General features: G+C 40.9%; 1 protein-coding gene across 6 annotated transcripts in view; it reads left to right on the top strand.

The window, feature by feature from the left end:
* Positions 1 to 564: 564 nt before the first annotated feature.
* STX7 (syntaxin 7) overlaps positions 565 to 20,346 on the top strand; it is a 62,544-nt gene continuing 42,762 nt past the window's right edge. The window contains exons 1-2 of one of the 6 annotated variants that reach the window (XR_007412527.1): positions 565 to 707; positions 4,075 to 4,233. Coding sequence is in view for 3 of the 6 variants with exons in the window: in XM_025422290.3 (XP_025278075.1) it covers positions 4,149 to 4,233 (85 nt within the window). In the remaining 3 variants the exon portion in view is untranslated. Of the gene's footprint in view, positions 708 to 1,029; positions 1,261 to 4,074; positions 4,234 to 20,346 lie in introns of those variants that run through there. The other 5 variants (XM_025422290.3, XR_007412543.1, XR_007412541.1 and 2 more) reach the window with 5 other exon arrangements.

Genomic DNA, 20,346 nt, shown 5'->3' with positions numbered 1-20,346 from the left:
CAACCCATTCTATCTTCTAATTAATTTGCTGAGTATTTCTTTCACCCAATGCAACTGATGCATTTATCTAACAATTACATTATGTTTTAATAGTTACCAGTAGAACATTCTCTGCTTTTTTCAAACCCTGCTGAAACAACACTCTACCCTTCAAAGATGCTTGGAACGACGTGCATGTGCTATGAAAACTAGTCTACTAAATGGGCACACGAAGGTGACTCTTCACTTATGCTGTCTTTGTTCCTGCTAGCATTGCTTATTTGCGTTAGCATTTTTTAATGGAGCTGTGGATACGTTCCACTGCAGAGTAAGGACAGGCTGGGCAGGCCCTGATGGGGCAGGCTGAAGGCGTGAGCCTGGGGGGACCGCCATCACCCGATCAGCGCAGCTGCTCTCCATTCCCTCCTCTTGTTTTTTGCCGTCTGTAAGGCTAGGCCTCGAAAGACACCTCCTTTGCAAATTTTTTTTGGTCCCCCGCCCCCATTCCTTAGCCCAGACTCGGAGGGGGCGGGGCAGGATGGTTGTCACTCAAGCCCATTGGCCAACGAGAGGGGGACGAGCCCCTCCTCCTCCCCAGAGCCGGGTCGCGGGCATGCGCACTGGGCGTCCCAGTGCCACCGCCCATCAGCTGAGAACCGTAGCTGGGGGTCGGGTGCCGGTGGGTGCGGCTGGCCCGAGGAGGAGGAGGCGGGCGCGGAGGAGCCGGGGTAAGAGCAGCCTGGGGGGCGGGGGGTCGGATCCCGCGTTCTTGAGGCACTAAGTCCCCGCGGCGGCCGCGCCTCCTCGTCTGTGCGCGTTGCCAGTTGGCCGCCGCCTTACGCTTTGCGGCTGTGGTCGGGAGCCCGGGGGGGCGGGCGCTGCCCAAACCGGGAGCGCCGCCGCGGTCCGCGCCCCGGCCCATCCCGCCCCCCCCCGGCGCATCCCGCCCGCCCCGGCCCATCCCGCCGGCCCCGCGCCCGCCGATCCCGCGAGCGCTGGCTCCGGTGCCCCCGCGGGTTGCGCGCCCCGGGGCGGGGCCGGCTGGGGCGGAGCTCGGGAGTCCTGCTGCTGCTGCCCGGAGCGGGTCACCGAGCGGTCGCTTCCTCTTTACGACGCATGGAGTTAGAAAACACATTTTAAAGGTCTCTTCCCTAACACAGAGGAACTGAAACTGGATGGCTGGAGAGTAAAGGAACCGTGTAACATCTGTCCCTTCGGAGGCTCCTTGCGGTTGGTTTTCTGTCTGGCTTCAAGACACGCTACCTTTTCTTTGATCTCAGTGTACGTCATTAATGATTTACCCAAAACCTTTAAGAATGTGTAAAGTATTTCAAGATCCGCCTCTCCTCCCCCCACCCCACCCCCCCTTATTGTGTTTTAGGCTGTTGCTTTTTAAAAATTCAGACACAAAGAAAAATACCTTTCTGGTCAAATGCTATATATTTTTTCCCTCTCCGGTTTCGTGTATTTGCTTGGCTTTCCTATAGATACATTGATTTTTTTGTTTGATTTAGATCAGTGTCTTTTGGCTATGACTATATATAATTTAAAACTTTCACAGAATCTGGAAGAAAATGATTCTGAAGGGCTCTGTTGTTGAGTAATGTTGCAGGTGGACATTTTTTCAGGAGCCTTAGCCTCACCCGGGCAGGGCAGGGGCTTGTAGCAGTGTTCAGCCGTGTCTTGGGATGTGGACGGCCTTGCATTGAAGGCCGCTTTGGGAAGTTTGTCTCAGACGGTGACTAATTAAGAATTATGGTCTAGTTTCAGACTTTCCGTAGATGTTAAAATGATACCACAGTACCTCCTAATGTCTGCATCATTTTCCTTCAGATGTTTTACTTCTGCTGCTCCCAGTGGTAGAGTTATATCCTCATTTTAGTTAGGATATCAAACTTTAGCCAAGATCTAAGGATGGAAAAATAAATATATAAAACATCTGCAGTAAGTCTGAGTAAAGTTTGCTGCGATTCCATTTAATTTTAAAGTTTAGTGTATGGAAGGGTGAAAAGTAACCCTTGGTATTGTGAGTAAAACCAAATAGTATAAAAATTTAACAGATGGGGATGCTGAGCTAAAGAATTCGGTTAATTTGGTTTAGATAGAGAACACTCATGTCTATCATGGAATGATCGTCTCCCCATTCATGGAACATCCACTATGCGCCTTATACTGTGGACTCTGCAAGGTTGACAAGGTTGTCTTGTGTTTATATCACCAAAGTAGGAATAGAAGGCAATTTACTACCTAGATCATTTTAGAGTGGTGAGTAGCATGATGATAAAGGAAGTTAGATCAACAGAGAGTGCCGGGGTGGTGACTTCTCATTGCAGATCCGAAGTCACCAAAGACTTACCTAGCATGCCATGAGACTTTGCTTGTATAAAGGTGCCAGTCATGTGAAGATCATGGGAAGAGCCTTCCAGGGATAGGAAATGGCACTCAGCAAAGGCCCTAAGGCAATAATAAGCCCAGTACATTTAGGATCTGAAAGAAGACACTGGAATGTAGTGTCTGAGGATTGGTAATGTTTATTCTCAGACTAGGTTTGTGTTCTTAGGAAATAGACACATTTATTCATTCAGTCTTCAGATATTTGTTAAACACCTATTACATAACCCAGTACTTAGACTAATGTAGCACACAGACAAAACCTTGCTCTTCTGGGTACTTATATTTTGGGGTAAGGGGTAGAGTTAAGTCCATTGTTTTATGCCAGTACACACTATTAAGAAGGTGAAACTGACTATTTCTATTGCTCTATCCATGCTTGATTTATAGAGCATGAGATTTATGTTTAATGAGAGTCTTAGGATTCTGCAGTGTGTACAGTAGTAGTACCTGGGAGTAGTGCTTGACACAACTTTTCACAGTTTTCTTTGTTCTTTTATTTGTGCTCTACAGAAAGTCTTGAGAATATCCTTGTTATGAGTATTGCCCTTTTTTTTTTTGTTTTTTGTTTTTGTTTTTTTTATTTATGATAGTCACAGAGAGAGAGAGAGAGAGAGGCAGAGACACAGGCAGAGGGAGAAGCAGGCTCCATGCACCGAGAGCCCGACGTGGGATCCCGGGTCTCCAGGATCACACCCTGGGCCAAAGGCAGGCGCCAAACCGCTGCGCCACCCAGGGATCCCCGAGTATTGCCCTTTGATCCTCTCTTTCTTTCTTTCCCTTTACAGTGCTTATATATTTTCATAGAAATGTAATTGTTAAGATGTTTACATAAGCACTATTCAGTAGAACTTTATGCTGTGATGGAAATGTTTTACATGAACTATACAAATCATTGGCCTCACATGTGATTTTTGAATACTTGATAGAGCAGGTATGGATAATGAGTTATGTTATTCTGAGCAATAAAACTAGGAATTCTGAATGAGCTTTCAAAAATATTCGTCAAGAGTGCTTAAAGCTTGTTATATCTGGGCTAGGTGCTGGAGACTGGTGTGGACAGCAGCTATCAGAATAACTTGGTTTATTCTGGTCTATATGCAAAGATTATAAACTTTTAAGTCATTTTATAGTTAGCTGTAACTATAGTGTATCTGTGTATATGTTTTTGCAGTAAAGTCAGTCATTTGACTCCTTTTTTTCATATTTCATCAAAAGGGCCAACCATTGTTGTCGCCTAGATAGGACTATTAGAATAAGAAAGAAAAGGACTAAACTACTCAGCTGTGTTGTTACCTTGATCTCATGTAGCTACCCCAGCTCTGTTCCTTATCCTAAGAGCAGAGTCTGCAGAAATGTGGTAAATTAGTTTTTTTTTATGAGTGGGTTCACTTGTCCTGAGTTTTTTTTATACAATGAAGCAATATGTTTTAGTTTTTTAAAAATATAGGCTGTAAGATACTATGTTTCAAATTTTAGCTCTTATTTTTTTTTAAATTTTTTATTTATTTATGATAGTCACACACAGAGAGAGAGGCAGAGGGAGAAGCAGGCTCCATGCACCGGGAGCCCGACGTGGGACTCGATCCCGGGTCTCCAGGATCGCGCCCTGGGCCAAAGGCAGGCGCCAAACCACTGCGCCACCCAGGGATCCCAATTTTAGCTCTTAGATTAAGCAAGTTACTTATTCTCATTATGCCTCAGTTTTTTAGGTGACTGCATAGAAAACTGCCCAACCTGCCAACATCTGATGAAATTAGTGACTAAGCAAATCAACTATGTCTTACACTGTGGGAGTTGGTGGTGACCCTGCTCTACTGGCCCAGCGTATCTCTTCTAACATCCAGAAGATCACACAATGTTGTAAGTTGAAATTTAAGTTGACTTCACTGCTTTCAATTCTTTTTTTTTTTTTTTTAATTTTTTATTCATGAGAGACACAGAAAGAGAGAGAGAGGCAGAGACATAGGCAGAGGGAGAAGTAGGCTCCCTGTGGGGAGCCTGATGTGGGACTTAATCATAGGACTCCAGGATCACACCCTGAGCCGAAGGCAGACGCTCAACCACTGAGCCTCCCAGATGCCCCCAGTTTTCAATTCTTAACTGAACTTAGGGGTTCGTAGTAGGTCCAATGACCAAGAGAAGGAGGAGAAATCCTCTAAAAGCAGATTTTAGAAGGCTAGAACTCTTAAAATTAAAAAAAAAAAAAATTAAAAAAAGACCAGAACTCTTGGAATGAATATAAAAGATAATTATGTTAGAAGAGATAACACTTATTGCATTTTTCTGTAGAGTGCCAGGCACATAATACACTATTTTATTAATGAAATAAAGATTTAAAAGGATAGATACTTATATTTGCTTTAAAACCATCTGATTCTGCATGAGATTAAAGAGACCTGTTGACCAAATCCCATTAGGATTGGAACTGGGGAACACTGGAAGTTTACATTTATTAAAAAATAAAGTTTTGTAAAGGGAAAATACATGGTTCTTTATTAAGAAGCAGGGCATAACTAACAAAGCAACATTTTAATCTGTTGAGACAGATCTAGAAGAGAATTCTCAGAGTTCCACAAACCACCTGTGCTACACCTATCAAAAACAATCCTGGTAGACCAGTCCCATGTAGTATTTTATTGGAACTTATTACTCCTTGGGAGATACATATATATATATTATTTAGAAGATCACTCTAGTAGATTGGAGCCTATAGATTTTTTGTTTTACATTTTGTTTCTGATTCATAGCTAATTACATACGTGTATTATTATAGTCACTTTGTGGTGATCAATGTTTTGGCCCTTTGGGCATTACCTGAACTCTATTTTATGTTAATACAGCATTATTCTTTAGCTTAGTTTGTTAAGTCTACTGTTCTCTTTCCCAGAATGTGTTAACACACTGAAAATAAAGAATGCTTTCAGATGGCCAAACCATGTTTTCTTATCTAATCATTAACTTCCCAGAAGTTACTGTTCTACCCAAACAATTTCAGTGAGATGTCAGCATGTTTTGGAGGCAAAAGGAGTAAAAGTGGATTATAGAGGGTTCTTAAAAAAGTGCTGCTGTGCACAGTGATATAATAAAAAAGCCAAAGGAAAAAAATTTTTTTTCTTTGTTAGAAATAGTGCTGGTGAAAAAAAAAAAAAGAAAGAAATAGTGCTGGTGAAAAGAAAAGAAAAGAAAAGAAAAGAAAGAAATAGTGCTGGTCTGCCTCAGGCTAATGTGTGAAAATTCAGAGAGGTTATAATTTTATTTTACATTTGTGGAAAAATCAGGACCTAAAATCCTTAGGTAAGAGAGGAGGCCAGGAAGCCTTCCTCCAGAGGACAGGGCAGATCTTTTGTGTTGGGAAAGGTAAATGTGTTAGGAATTCTGGGAAGAGGAGGAGGAATGAGCCTCTGAGATTAGAGAGGCTTTAAGCATCCAGTGGTATGAAAGATACACAGATTCGAGATGATGTGTGAGCTTGAACTGGAAGAAGGTAAGAGTTAACTCAAGTCATGTCCCCTGAGAAAGAGATCATATGATCCAACTAGATGAGAAGTGATACCTTGGGCCAAAGTAGCATATTCATGGCATAACTGATAACTATGTATGTGACTGTACTGTGTGATTCAGCGCAGCTTTGGATTGTCGGGTAGGGTAATGATAAGACCCACAACTCTGCCTTGTGAAAAGGGGTTAAGAAGACTAGGACCATTTACCTGTGAGAAGCCATAGTCCCCACCTTCAGATATTTGAAGCACTGTCCTGTATAAAATACAAGAAAAGTGTTCTGCATGGTCATGAAGGCTTCCACAAATGAATAGAAGCAAACAGTAGCTGGACTTCAGCTCCAGAAGGAGTTAGGCTTTTGAATAATCCTAGTTCTTCAAGGATGGAATTGGCATGCCCCAGAGAAGTGTAGTCCTTGTTACTAAGTGACCAGCATATGGTGGTCAGATACTATTTTTCAGGTCTGTTTAGTAAGAGGTTTAAACAGTGGAGTAATGGTGCAGTCTGAATGACTTGTAATTATGATATTCTCTCTCTATTCATTTAGCAAATAATTTATTGAGCACCTGCTACTTACTAGTCATGGTACCAGACCTTAGGAATCCAGCAGTAAGCAAGATCCCCACAGCCCTGTTCTCCTGTAGTTTATAATGTAAGAAGAAACAGATGATTTAAAAAAAAAAAAAAAAGGAAATGGAGCTAGAGGATGGGGTAACGGGTGATAGGCATTGAGGAAGGCACATGATGTAAAGAGCACTGGGTGTGATATGCAATTGATGAATCACTGAACTCTACTTCTGAAACTAATAATACACTATATGTTAATTAATTGAATTTAAATAAAAATTTTTAAAAAGGAAAAAAATTAATCACACGTGTCCTATGATGAAAATGAGAGAGAGCTGTGAGAGCAGGTTCCTGAGGGGGAAGCTGCCTTAGTGGAGATGGTCCCCTGTGTGAGGATGAGAAGGGGCTGGCAGTGGAAGATGGAGGACAAGAGCATTTAGAAGCGGCCAATAGCTAGTATTATAACCCTGAAGCAATCCAGAGTGTGCGGTGTTCAGAAAATAGCAAAGAAAGAGAATCCCAGTGTGGCTGAAACACAGCACTTAGAGGCAAGAGTGGATGGAGATGAAATCAGAGAGGAAGCCAAGCAGGTCACCCCAAGCCTTGGAGGCCATCAAGGGAGTTTAGATTTCATTCTAAGAAGTAAGATACACAATCAGATTGGTGCTTTGAAAAGATTGCTTTGGCTGCTACTGCTTAGAAAGTAGACTTTGGGGAATTCGAGATGGGGACATGTTGGCCATTGTAGGGGTCTGATGAGAGAGATATTGGCTTGTACCAGCATAGTGGCAGTGGGGACAGGTGATGTCTGTACATGACGGATGTTCTTTGGAGGCAAAGCCAGCTAGGCTTGCTGATGAATGTGGGTGGATTGAGAGAGAAAGAGGGGAGTCCAGGGTGACTCCATGGTTTTTTGCATTGAGCAACCAAGTGGATGGTGGTAAGTATATAGTTAAGTGGGAAAGACTATAGTTCAGAAGCAGAGAGAATTTTGTTTTGGCCAAGTAAAGTTTGAGATGTCTTTTAAGCATCTAAGCAGAGATGTCAAACATCTAGTTTAAATATACCAATTTGGTGGTTCACCTGGGTGGCTCAGTGGTTGAACGTCTGCCTTCGGCCCAGAGCATGATCCTGGGGTCCTGGCATTGAGTCCCGCATTGGGCTCCTGCATGGAGCCTGTTTCTCTCTCTGCCTGTGTCTCTGCCTCTCTCTCTCTCTCTCATGAATAAATAAAGTCTTTTAAATAAATAAATAAGTAAACAAATTTGGAGTTCAGAGTGTCATCAGAGAGTAAATAGTATTTGAAACCATAGGTCTAAAATAATCAAAGGTATAAGAGCAGAGAGCTGGAGCATTAAAAAATGTAGAAGTCAGGAAGACAGGGAGAAAGCATAAAGAGTCAGAGTGACCAGTAAGGTAAGAAGAAAATCAGGATATGTTGGATTTCCAGAATTAAAAACAAGGTGTCTCAAGACTGAGTGAGACATCATTTGTGTCTGATGCCGCCAAGAGACTAAAAAGCAGAGAACTGGATCATGCAAACCGGTGACTTTGAAAAGAATATTCATGTCCTGAGTGTAGATGGGGAAAAGGACTGACCCTTTTACAACGAAAGAGACTTCCTGGAATCCCACTCACTCCTGCTTGTATTATTGACCAGAGTTTACATTTAGTTACATGGCTATACTTAGCTACTAAGGAGGCTGGCTTGCACTATGCTCACTAAATTGGGGATTGCTCCATTTAAGAAGGGAAAAATCAGTATGTGGCAGGCAACTGACAGGTTCCACTATTGAAGTAGAAAGAGGGTCAAAGAAAAGATTGCATTTTTCCACTACAAAAGACAGAGTCCAGTGAGAGTATAATTGCAAAAGAAAGGTCTCTGAAGGTGAGAGGGAGAGGGGAACGGTTTGCCTTTCGTCCCTGGACAGAGCCCAGGTGGAGTGTGGTGTGGACAGTAAACGTGGTAGACAAAGATGGGGGCATTCTTGTCAGAGGGGGCTGGCTTTAAATGAGATCGGAAGCAAGGGCATTGGACAGAGGAATGGGGGAGGCTGTAGGCAGTGTACTGAAAGAAGAGAAAGTGATTAGTTGTAGTTTTGACAGTGGAGAAGTTTGACGTGCCTCAGAAGTAATGAACGGATGTTTGGCAGGTTGAGTACTCATTGGAAATTTGGGGTCATGAATTTAGTGAAACCAATTATCACTATTTTTTTCTAATTCTGAGATTGAGCAACTGAATAAAGGGAAATTTAGATTAGGTAGAGGTAGTTGCTGTTAAAGATCTAACTTACCTCCCGTGAGCATCACCAGTACGGATGTGAAGAAATGTGGAAGTAAAAAGGCAGAAGTGTGAAATTTCAGTTCATTTTTTTCTCACGTGGTAATGCTAATAATACTGACTGTGATCGAATGACATGGTACTTGCACCACGTTCAGGTGTTTCTCTGTGCACTACATCTGCATCCTTTGAATTTGGGTCGGTGCATGTGAGCTAGTTGTACAGAAGAGACCCAAAGAGAAAATACTCTGAGAAGGATAATGCCCCTGTCGTTAGGATACGTGCATCTGCCCAGCTGGAGCTGCTGCCTCTTTAAGTACTGCAGTGGGAAAGGGGTATTTGATACTGGTTTTGAGTAAGATCAGTGAAAACTTGTAAAACAGTCATTTGTATGGTTTAGTTTATACCAAAAAAGAAAATAACAATCAAAAGGATTTTTGATTCTTAGAGGGACCCAAGAATAACATTTATTATGATGAGAATCTTTTGTAACTAGATTATAAAAGAATAACAATATAACAGAATATAACAGAATATAATCTTTTGTAATAGTATTATATTCTGGCAGTTCTGTTTTGCAAAGAGCAGAAGAAATGAAACAAAATGTTTTAAGCTCTTTTTGGGTCTTAGGATACTTTTTGTTAAAAATAATCTGTAATCTTATCAATTTGCTTTACCAGTGAATTATTTAAACCATATTACAATAATATAACATTAAATAAAATACTTAAATGTTATAAATACTTAAATATAAACTATATTAGGGAGAAATAGGTTAACTTACCATAACTTTTTAAGAATGACTGATATGTTTAACAGACTAGAACTTTATTAGGGATTTCTCTGTGGAACATTTAAAATAATTAAGAAAAAAAAATATTTTTTTGTCTTAATGGAACTATTTATTTGAAAATTTTCTTAAATATGGAATTTATTGACAGATCATACATCAGACAGTGAGGTGGTGGTGGTGGTGGAAGCAATGAGGAAAGTTTTTAGATCCCTATGTGATCTTGATTAAGAAGATTTTTTATCCTGTGAGAAAAAGTGTTATATTGACGTCTGTCACAGAATCAGCAAGGTATTTGTGACCCAACTACTCCATTCGTTGCCTGTGGCATAGACAATATTCTGTCGATGGCCTCACCACAATATCCAGTCTTTCTCAACCCAGCGCTCCAGGCAACCACTCCCAGTAGACTGGAGTTGGCATGTAAATAAAACCATTTGTTACGCCAGGTCTAGAAGATCATCATGCATCAGAGAAGGGGTAGACTTAATGCTCAAGCTTTGAATTGAGATATTTACAAGTAACATTTTTATTAGTAGTACCTGGAAATGAGTTAAGCACCCATTTACCCTTTATCATCTGTCTATATTTTTGAAACAACCTTCTACCTGTGAGGTATAGTACAAGGATAAGCAAGCTTTTATGGGTTGAAATGGTTGAGCCTATTATAGAACTAGAGTAGGATATTTTCCCTGAGGCCATTCATCCTTGTACAAACAAAAAGAAAAATATAGAAAAATGTATTCAGGACACAGATCACACAGAAGTAACTCATGTTTTTGAAAGAAACAATAAATCTGTTGAAATCCATCACATAATTAAAGATTTTTTTAATCTTTAAAAAGTAGAACTATATTATATACAGAGAGTAGTACACTGGTTATTAGTGTATAGCTCAATGAATTATCTGTTACAACACCACACATATGAAGAGAAAGAAAATTACCAGCCCCCCGAATTTCTTCTTATATTTTACCCACTCCACATTCTTTGAAAGTAAATATCTAACATCACTGATTAATACTCCATTTTCCTAACTTTAATAGAGTCAAGCATCATGTTTTATGTTAGACTTCTTTCTGCATTATGTTTTGTGTAATTCCATGTTGTTGCATATAGCTGTAGGTCGTTTGTTTTCATTATTAAGCAGTATGTTATATTCAAACAGACCACAATCTATTTATTTTTTCTACTGTTTATGGACATTTGGAGTGTCTCTGGGTCTTTTGTTTGTTTTTTGCTATTATAAACAATGCTGAACATTTTTACGTGTTCATCTCATGTATGTACTTCAGAGGTTGCTAACATGTAGGGTGTGTGTATGTTTACCTGTAGTGGTTACCTAAAGTAATTGTACCGGGTTGTACTCCCACCAGCCAGTATATCAGAGTTCCTTTTGCTTCAAATCCTTGCCAATTTTTGGCATTTACAGCCTTAAATTTTACCCCTTTTAGCCATAGTTCTATCTCACTGTGATTTGTATTGCAATTCCCTGATCAGAATCAGATTTTTTAGAATATCACTGATTTAGGAAAATCAATGAGACAACAGGAAAGGTTTCTAATTAAGCCAGGTCTATGTGAGTGCCTGCACATTTCCTGAAATTGGATCCTGATAGCAGTGTGACCTTAAGTAAGCTCTTGTACTTCCTAGGACGTGATTTTCTTACATATATTTCCTATGGGCTAGGTTGTGGTCTCTTGACTTTAACAGGCTATAGTTGTAACCAGAGTTTTAAAGAATGTTGAAAGCTCTTCTAACATACACAGCATTATTCTCTGTGTTATTGTGAGACCAATTGCCATATCTGGATCCATAACACATACTTTTAAAATTCCATACTTGAAATTCACAAGACCAGCTAAAGTTCCACTAAGACTTAGGTATTATTTCTAAGTATTAGAAGAAGGGAGAATTGCAGTCATGAAGGATTCTGGTGTGAATTGTGTCTGCATTAAGGTATGAATTGAAGGAAATTGATGAGTAGAAATATCAACAGCTGACTGTGAAACATAGTCATTGAAATAAAATTTTCCCGTATGTACACATAGTAAGTCTTACCACCAAAGCTAAGGAGAATGCTGGCATTTGAGTATTTTTTAAAAACAATAATCTGAAAGAGAAAGAGTGGCTAAAAGTTAGCTTGTGGAAAATGAACAAATTCGATCCATTAGCAATGATAAATATACTCTGCCAAATTTATGAGTGCAGAAGTTTTCTGCTAAAATATGTATAAGCATGTCTTATGTGCATGTGTGTTCATTCCAGGAGATTTGGGAAAGCAGAACCTTCTGGGGAGGCATAAAATGTGTGAACTTGAACATACTGTAAAGCTTAAGAGAAGGTGACTGGAAAATGTTTATGGAAAATGTTGAATCTTCATTGTTTCATTTTTATCATTTATCTCCTTAGATTAGTTCGACACAGACTTGTTTAGAGTTGCAGAAATATTGGTTTCTTTGTGTTGTAATTAGCTCTCATTCTATATGGGTACTTTCCTTATTTATTTAAAAAGATCAGTGCTTACCTCTTGCCCTCATAAGGTTCTTAGGACTTTGAGATGAAATATAAGGTCTATATAAATTTGTGAGTCCTTTTGTTACTTTTGAGAATGAATGCAGAAAAAAAAGGGGGAATGAATACAGTTCATTAGAATCTGGTGAAGAGAACACTTGTTTTAGTCAATACATGACTAAACAAAAGGGAAACAGTATCATCGACTTCTCTTTTTTGGTGCCAGAACAAACTTCTTTAAAAAAAGAACTGCAGTCCTGAGAAGTTAATAAATTTACTAGAACTGTATATTTACTCTGGAATTGAAGATTTTTTTTTTTCCTGAGGTGCAGTCTGTTGGTGGATATCGGTAGTTGGGAAGGCAGTTCATGGAGGAAAAGGAGTTGAAAACTTATTCTCTTCTCCCCTTGCCTCCTAAAACACGATTTGATGTATCTACTTTTGATATCACACATCTGAAAATACTTGGTTGGATTTTTTCCCCTTGAAGAGAAAAACTTTAGTAGCCTTGATTTCATTGTTGTGGTTTTCTTCATGCCCAGGTTGTTGACAAAGCACAGAGATAGGTATGGGAATTAATGCCTTATCCAAGAGAATTTTAACAGAGTATGACAACTTTTTCTTTTTTCTGGTGGCTTTTCCTGCACAACCTAATATGAGTGCTGTTTATGATGGAATGTGAATCTAATGCTACAAAGTATTTACACATTATTATATTCTTTCATTTTTTTATGAAAATGATATCATACTATACATTTTTTTCCTGCTTACTTTTTCTTTCTTCTGTGTTGGCTGAATAATTTTCCATTATATGAATGTGTCACGCATCATTTAACCAATCCTCTATTCAGGGGCATTTTATCCTCACATTAGGTGTTTAAAAGTTGGGGAACTTACCATTTATGCTGCCTCCACACATGAATCCTCCTGTGTGTTCTGTGTAGGTAAAGTGTGATGCTGATTATATGATAAAAATTTTTCATGCATGTTTCCATACCCGTATGTAAAAACATTATAATTATTATTAGATTTTTTCACTATAAACATATGCAATATGCTCAGTAATTGTATATCACAAAGTAGCTTCTTTTTTACTACAGTAAAGTTTGTGGTTGGTTGTGTAACGGCTTCTCAACTGCCCCGTGGTGCTGCTTATCTGTACATTTTAGTTGGCTCAGTGTTGATGTGGGAGCCAGACAGCAGATATTAGGCTAGGTTTTTTAGTTTTGGTTTCCTATAATGGTTTTGACAATTATTGTCCACCTCTCTCTCTTTTTTTGTTGTTTTTCACCAATTAGTGAGCAGTATTTTCCGTTAAAGAGTCACTGCCTTTTATACTCATTCCAGACTGGTTTTTTTTTTTTTTTTTTTTTTTTTTTAAAGCAGTTCTTAAAGAATTTGCCTGTGAATTTATTTGGAAGAGCCTAAAGTCATACAAAATAGTATTCTGTAAGTCTTGGTACATTTATTTTTCCCAGTCTTTTTTCTTGTTGGAATGTCATTATCTTTGACCATTATTTGAAGAAACCATTGTTGTGGTAGTGTGTCACTGGTATTGGGTATGGCCATCTACTTCTCTGTAATAGGTTGGTCATTATCCCATTTAAAGTCCAAGAGAATGCCCACAAACATCAACAAGATTCCCTCCTAGCCTGTGGACTATTACTTTCTTATTGAGGACTGTGAAAAGGACTAGCTAAAAAGCCAATTGAGGCCCTCTTATTTGTGAATACCCAGAGCACTGTCTTGCTGTTGGGGCTTGAGAGGAGAGCTGACAGGATGGCCCAGATACATCCAGTGATTTTAGTTGTGTAGTATTGCCAGTACATCCTACTTTATTCACAAAACTTTAGAAGGTGTAGAATTAGTATCTTTTAACAATGGGCATACCTTGGAAGTATTGTGGATTTGGTTTCAAACCAATAAATTAAGTTAAATTTTTGGTTTCCCAGAGCATCTAAAGTTATATTTATATTATACTATAGCCTATTAAATGTACAATAGCTTTATGTCTAAAGAAACAATGTACATGGTTTAACTAAAAAATGCTTTATTGCTAAACCATGCTGACATCTGAGCTTTCAGGGAGTCATAATCTCTTTGCTCCTGGGGTGTCTTGCCTGGATGTTGATGACTGCTAACAGAGCAAGGTGGTGACTGCTGAAGGTTGGGGGCTGTGGCAATTTCTTAAAATAAGACAACAGTGAAATTGCATCAATTGGTTCTTCCCTTCATAAAAAATTTCTCTGTAGCATGTGATGCTGTTTCACAGCATTTTACCTACAATAGAATTTCTTTAAAAATTGGAATCAGTCCTCTCAAACCCTGCCCAACTAAGTGTAATATTCTAAGTCCTCTGTTGTCGTTTCAACAGTCTTCACAGCAGCTTTATCAGGAGTAGATTCCATTTCAAGAAATCACTTTCTTTGGTGACCCACGAGAAGCAGCTCCTCAGCCACTGAAGTTTTATCACAAAATTGTAGCAATTGAGTCATATCATCTTCAGGCTTCACATTTCAGTCTAGTTCTTGTGGTATGTGTGCCACATCTGCAGTTTCTTCCTCCCAGGACTCTTGAACCTCTCCAAGTCATCCATAAGGGTTGGAATTGACTTCTTCTAAACCCCTGTGAATGTGGATGTTTTGATCTCTTCCCATGAATCATGAATGTTCTTAATAGCATCTAGAGTGGTGAATCGTTTTCAGAGGTTTTAAATTTGCTGTTCTCAGATCCATCAGAGGAATCACTGTGAGAGCTCTAGCTTTATGAAGTGTGTTTCTTAAATAAGACTTCAAAGTTGAAATGACTCCTTGATCCATGGGCTACAGAAGGGGTGTTGTGTTAACAGGCATGAAAAGAGCATTAATCTCAGTGCACATCCCTATCAGAGCTCTTGGGTCACCGGGTGCATTGTCATGAACAAGAATATTTTTTTTTAAATTTTTAAAAATTTATTTACGATAGTCACACAGAGAGAGAGAGGCAGAGACACAGGCAGAGGGAGAAGCAGGCTCCATGCACCGGGAGCCCGACGTGGGATTCGATCCCGGGTCTCCAGGATCGCGCCCTGAGCCAAAGGCAGGCGCCAAACCGCTGTGCCACCCAGGGATCCCCAACAAGAATATTTTTTTAAAGATTTTATTCATTTGAGAGAGAGAGCCTGTGCAATTATGGGGGGAGGGGAGTAGAGGGAGATGGATAAGCAGACTGCGCTGAGCTCAGAGCCGGATACGGGGCTTGATCTCAACAACTGTGAGATCATGACCTGAGCCGAAATCAACAGTCCATCGCCTAACCGACTGCCCCACCTAGGTGCCCCAATGAACAGTGATGTTTTGAAGGAATCTTTCTTCTGAACAGTAAGTCTCAATAGTGGGCTTTAAATATTCAATTAACCATATTATAAACAGATGTGCTGTCATGCAGTCTTCGTTGTTCACCTATAAATCAAAAGAAGAGTAGATTTAGCATCATTTTTAAAGGCTCTAGGATTTTTGGAATGGTAAATGAGCACTGGCCTCAACTGCATTAGCCTATAACAAGAGAACCAGCCTGTCCTTTGGAACTTTGAAGCCAGGCATGGACTTCTGTCTTTGAAATTCCTAGATGGCATCTTTTTCCAGTATAAGGCTGTTTCATCTACATGGAAAATCTGTTGTTTAGTTTAGCCACCTTCATTAGTTATCTTAGCTAGATATTTTGTATCTGGGGAAAGTATGTTCTAGATGGGGACTAACAAGTGCAAGGGCCCTGAGGTGGGAGCAGAACTAGGGTTTTAGGGATGTAGTGAGGAGGCCGGTGTGCACAGAGCACAGAGAAGGGAGAGTAGGAGCTGGGTTGGGGTTGGGTTAATCTTTGTGGGCTACTGTAAGGACTCGGGCTTTTATTCCAAGTAGAACAAGGGTTTTGAGCATTTACATAAGTAGAGTGTGGAAACATAGATATGAGAATTTTATCATGCAGCTAGCATCACATTTATTTGATCTACATAGAACTCAGAAGGATTAATTTGTGGAGGCAGTATAGTGGTAAGTTCTCCAACTTTTAAACACACAGAGATTTGGTTAAATTCCATTCAACACATTGTTGTGACAGAGGAGGCTCGTGGGCTCCAGCTATAGTTCCAGATTTGTCAGGTGGTTAAGATAAATGAAGAGAGGGGATGGAGGAGGATATATATATAATATATATGTACTGGAGAGTAAAGAGGATGACTGACCATAGAGTTTAAGTTGGGGAGGAGGTGACTGAAGACATGAGGGTACAGGGAGTCTGTGTGAGGTACAGTGGCCGAGTGGTGGGACCAAAGGGTGGAAGGTCCTGTTGAGTCTGGGGTTCCTTGTTGGAGCCAGGGTACCAGTGAGAGTGAGCAAGACATACAGGAGGTGGTGGGTGGTAAATAGGATGTGTGACAGTAAGGTGGTGGGAGAGTTACGGTTACTGGCAACGAACAAATATTTGATATGATCTTGAGTATGTGACTAAGGTGGGATGGGGAACGAGATCTTTGGGGAGGAGTGTGCAAAGAATTGAGGCCAGGTTGGCGGAAGGATCATCAACATGTGTATTGAAATCACAGAGAATTGAGGCAGGAATAGAGAGTGACCCTGAGCCTGGAGCTGAAATCCTTAGCAGGCGAGGTGGTGTGGCCGAAGCACGCAATGTGCTCGCAGCTGCAGTGGGTAGTGGTGACGGGGTCCAGGCTTCTGTGTCTGTTCTTTTTTGTGCTCCTTGTCACTTAGTCTTCCCTTCTGAATTTGCCTTTCGCTTTCTTTCCTGACTTCCCCAGGTTCCTACTTCCCAAGTCCCTTTTATCTAGCTGGCTGGTGTAAGAGTTCTTTTGTGCTCTCACTTTAAAAGTACAATTAATTGCCTCATTGAGTTAAAAAAATTGTGGTACTATTTTGGGCTGCAGTTTTCACCCTATCCACTTTGTGTTTTTTTTTTTTTTTTTTCTTCACCCTATCCATTTTGTGGCCACGTTTTTTCCTGCTGTGTTTTCTTCAAAGGGAATTTTGTTGTTCTTTTCCACAATTGTTATGGTCCTTTTTGTGGTTGCTCTGTCGGTTCTTTTTCGGTCATTGAATGGAATAAGCGGCTTTCCTGGCCGGGGAGCCCTGTGGGGGAGGAGTGCACAGTCTCTGCTCAGGGGCTCTATGTCTGGCTCCCGGGGCACTGTTCCTCTCCCCCTCTGTCTCTCGAAACCTCGTCTTGTGCGGAGGGCCCTCCCCCATGTCCAGATACCCCCCCACCCCCCCCCCCCCCGCCGTCACTGTGTTGACCCCAAGATGCACAGCTACCGTTTTTGTAAGGCGGCTGCCTGCTCCCAGGGAAAGATGGTACTTTCCCAGGTCAGTGCCAGCGGCTTGGGGCATGGCCCAGCCTCCTTCCACCTCCTCCCCCTGGAGGGTGTCCAGTCCCTTCTCAGCCCTCTCCTGGTCCCACGCAGGGTGTGCTTATCCTCTTCTGGAAGGGAGTACTGGCTGCTGACGTCTTGGAGCTGTCCCGCTCTTACACTGCTCTGCAGCCCCCTACTCCCTACCTGACCCATATGGCTTCACACTCAGGAGCTGTTCTTTCCTGTTGCTTTTGGCCACATGTATATATATTTTAGAAGTTTTTATTGTCCTCATTTCTCTGCAAACAAAACTTTTATGAGTTTTGTTTCTTCCCCCCTCTGTTCTCTGTGGCTTCAAGACAGGAGAAGAAGGAAGATTCAGAAACAGACTTACCCTGTGTCCCTGTAGGGAGCAGAAATCCATTCTCAATCCATTTTAATGACATCTGAGTAGCAGTGTCTTGGCACATGGAACTGATCATGAATTAAGAGTGAGGTAGTAGTTTGCAGATCATTGCCATACAAACTGGAGGTGCTTTTGGAGCAGAAGGAGAATGAACGGGCCGTTCAGTGGATGGCAGGAAAGCAGCTCATCAAGGAGGACCAGGAAGCCTGGGAGCTTGGCCACTGGCAAGTCCTTGCCTGGGTTTCCTGCTCAAACAAATCACCTTCTTTAGGGGCTGCATCCACCTCTGGGCCTTTGTGACTTCTGATTCTAGATTTCTTCAGAGTAGGTAAACTAGTTAAGTCCATGTGATAAAATGTTCACGCTGTATATCTTCGCTAAGAGAGTTTATAATGTTCCAGCCATCTTAGAAATCCAGAGTATTGTTTACATACAGTTTTCAAATGGCTTGATTTTGTACTTTAAGAACCATGCCCTCAGATTTACCTCTTTATTAATCTACAATAGCTTTAAAATACCCTACATTTTCACTTTGTTAATCTGTATGCCTTTCTACCTTCGAAATATTTGGGGAGAAAACCAATGAGAAATTTAAAATTAAATGTGTTCAGTGTGTTCTGAATTTGAGATTACTTTGTGGAAGAGGCTGTGCTTCCAGGTGTGCTAGGGTAATTCCAGAGGAGAGTGCAGCAAACCAGTGGGCTTGGCCTCTGGAGGCACAGACTCCATAGTGGAGTCTCAGCTCAAGACTCATCCTTTAGAAGATCCTTCATCTTCCTCTTACTCCCTCTCTTCTCCACAGTTTGCTTCAGTTCTTTATCCACAAAGAAGATAAGCTGCCTATCCAGGTCACAAGACAGAGCATGAGATAGAAAGCATATTGGAAAAAAGCCCAAGTAGTTGTCTTTCAGATTCTCTGGGGATTTCCCAGTTGTGCTTTTTAGAATTATACTACACTTTTCTCGTTTTTTTTTTTTTTTTTTTTTTGGTCTGTGAAATACACTCCATTTCACTCCATTTTTTTTCTCAGAACCTTTTTGTGTTGATACTTTTCTTCAACTCAATACTTTTTTTTTTTTTTTTAAAGATCTACTGTGCACCTTGTACTGTGTAATGAAAGTGACCACATGGTTCTAACTTGAATCCTAGTAAACCTACCAGTAATAGCATCTTTCATTCTTAAGCCTATGCCATTTCAAAATGTTTTCATATATATCATCTGCTGTAGTAATCCAAACCAACCTTTAAAGCAAATAAAGGAATTGGTTGATAGATAAGAAAAGAGTGAAGGCTAAAACAGAATTTGTTTCTTTTAACATTTCATTGTTTTCTAGTTCAGTTTCAATTATATCATTTGTACGTAACTGCCAGATAGTTGTCACTGTCAGGCAATAGCTAATTCTTCCATTCTAATTAAAGGATATAGCTATTCTGTATCAGTTCGTTTGATATTTATCATCATCTCTGCAGTGACTATATCAAAGATTATAAAATTTCCTCCCAAAGCATTAGTTAACATTAGTTAGCTAAGATATGTTAATAAGAATATTCTTTGGGGCGCCTAGGTGGCACATGGGGTTGGTTATGTGCCCGACTCTCGATTTCATCCCAGGTAATCATCTTAGGTCATGAGATCTAGCCCTGTGTTGGGCTCCATGATGAGTGGGGAGCCTGCTTAAGATCCACTCTCCTGGGGCACCTGGGGGGTGCTCAGCGGTGGAGCGTCTGCCTCCAGCTTGGGGCGTGATCCCAGTCTGGGGGTCGGGTCCGCATCAGGGTCCCCGCGGGGAGCCTGCGTCTCCCTCTGCCTGTGTCTCTGCCCCTCTGTCTCTGTCTCTCATGAATAAATAAATAAAATACTAAGAAAAACAAAAAAAGAATCTCTCCCTTTCCCCCTCCTCCCCTCTGCTCACTCACTCTTAAAAAAAAATTTTTTTATTGTTCATTTCTGACTTTGAGGAGAAAGACGTAAACCGCTTCACACCATGAGCTTCCATTTATTGAGCTCTTTCTTACAATATCCAGTGCAAGTTGTTCCCAGCTGAAATTAATGATAACTGAGAAAGAGGTGATTTTCTGCGGTGTAACTCTTGAGGCAGGGACAGCCTGGGGAGGGTGGGTAAACTGCCCAGGTTGGCTTTGGGGAAGAAGTGAAGCCAGGTTTCCAGGTCAGGCCACAATTCTGAGTTGTTTTGGGGGTTGAGCAACAGAGATGGTTGGTGCTAAAAGAGAACATAGCTGTGTTGTGTTCTGGTTTTGGGAGATAATTCTTTGAGGGCTCTGTGTGCCTGTCAGGGCTGGCTCAGGTACCCTTGCATGCCAGCCACCCTCACTGCACAGACAGCCGCGCTCTGACCGCTTGGAACAGTTCCGGGGTCCCTACCTACCAACCAACCATTTCATGGCAAAAAAAAAAATACTCTTTGCAATGAAGCATTTTTTTTTTCTCTTAAGTAATCCACTAGATGGCAGCAGACCCTCGTGGACTAGAGTAGGTCTGTGGTACTGAAAGGGAACGGCCGGAAAGGGGACTGCTTTGTTTTTAAGGAAATAATGCACCCTTCTTTTGGAGGTGTAGG

Source organism: Canis lupus, chromosome 1 (genome assembly GCF_003254725.2).
Source record: "Canis lupus dingo isolate Sandy chromosome 1, ASM325472v2, whole genome shotgun sequence".
NCBI lineage: Eukaryota > Metazoa > Chordata > Mammalia > Carnivora > Canidae > Canis > Canis lupus.
This window is presented reverse-complemented; position numbering and strand designations above follow the sequence as displayed.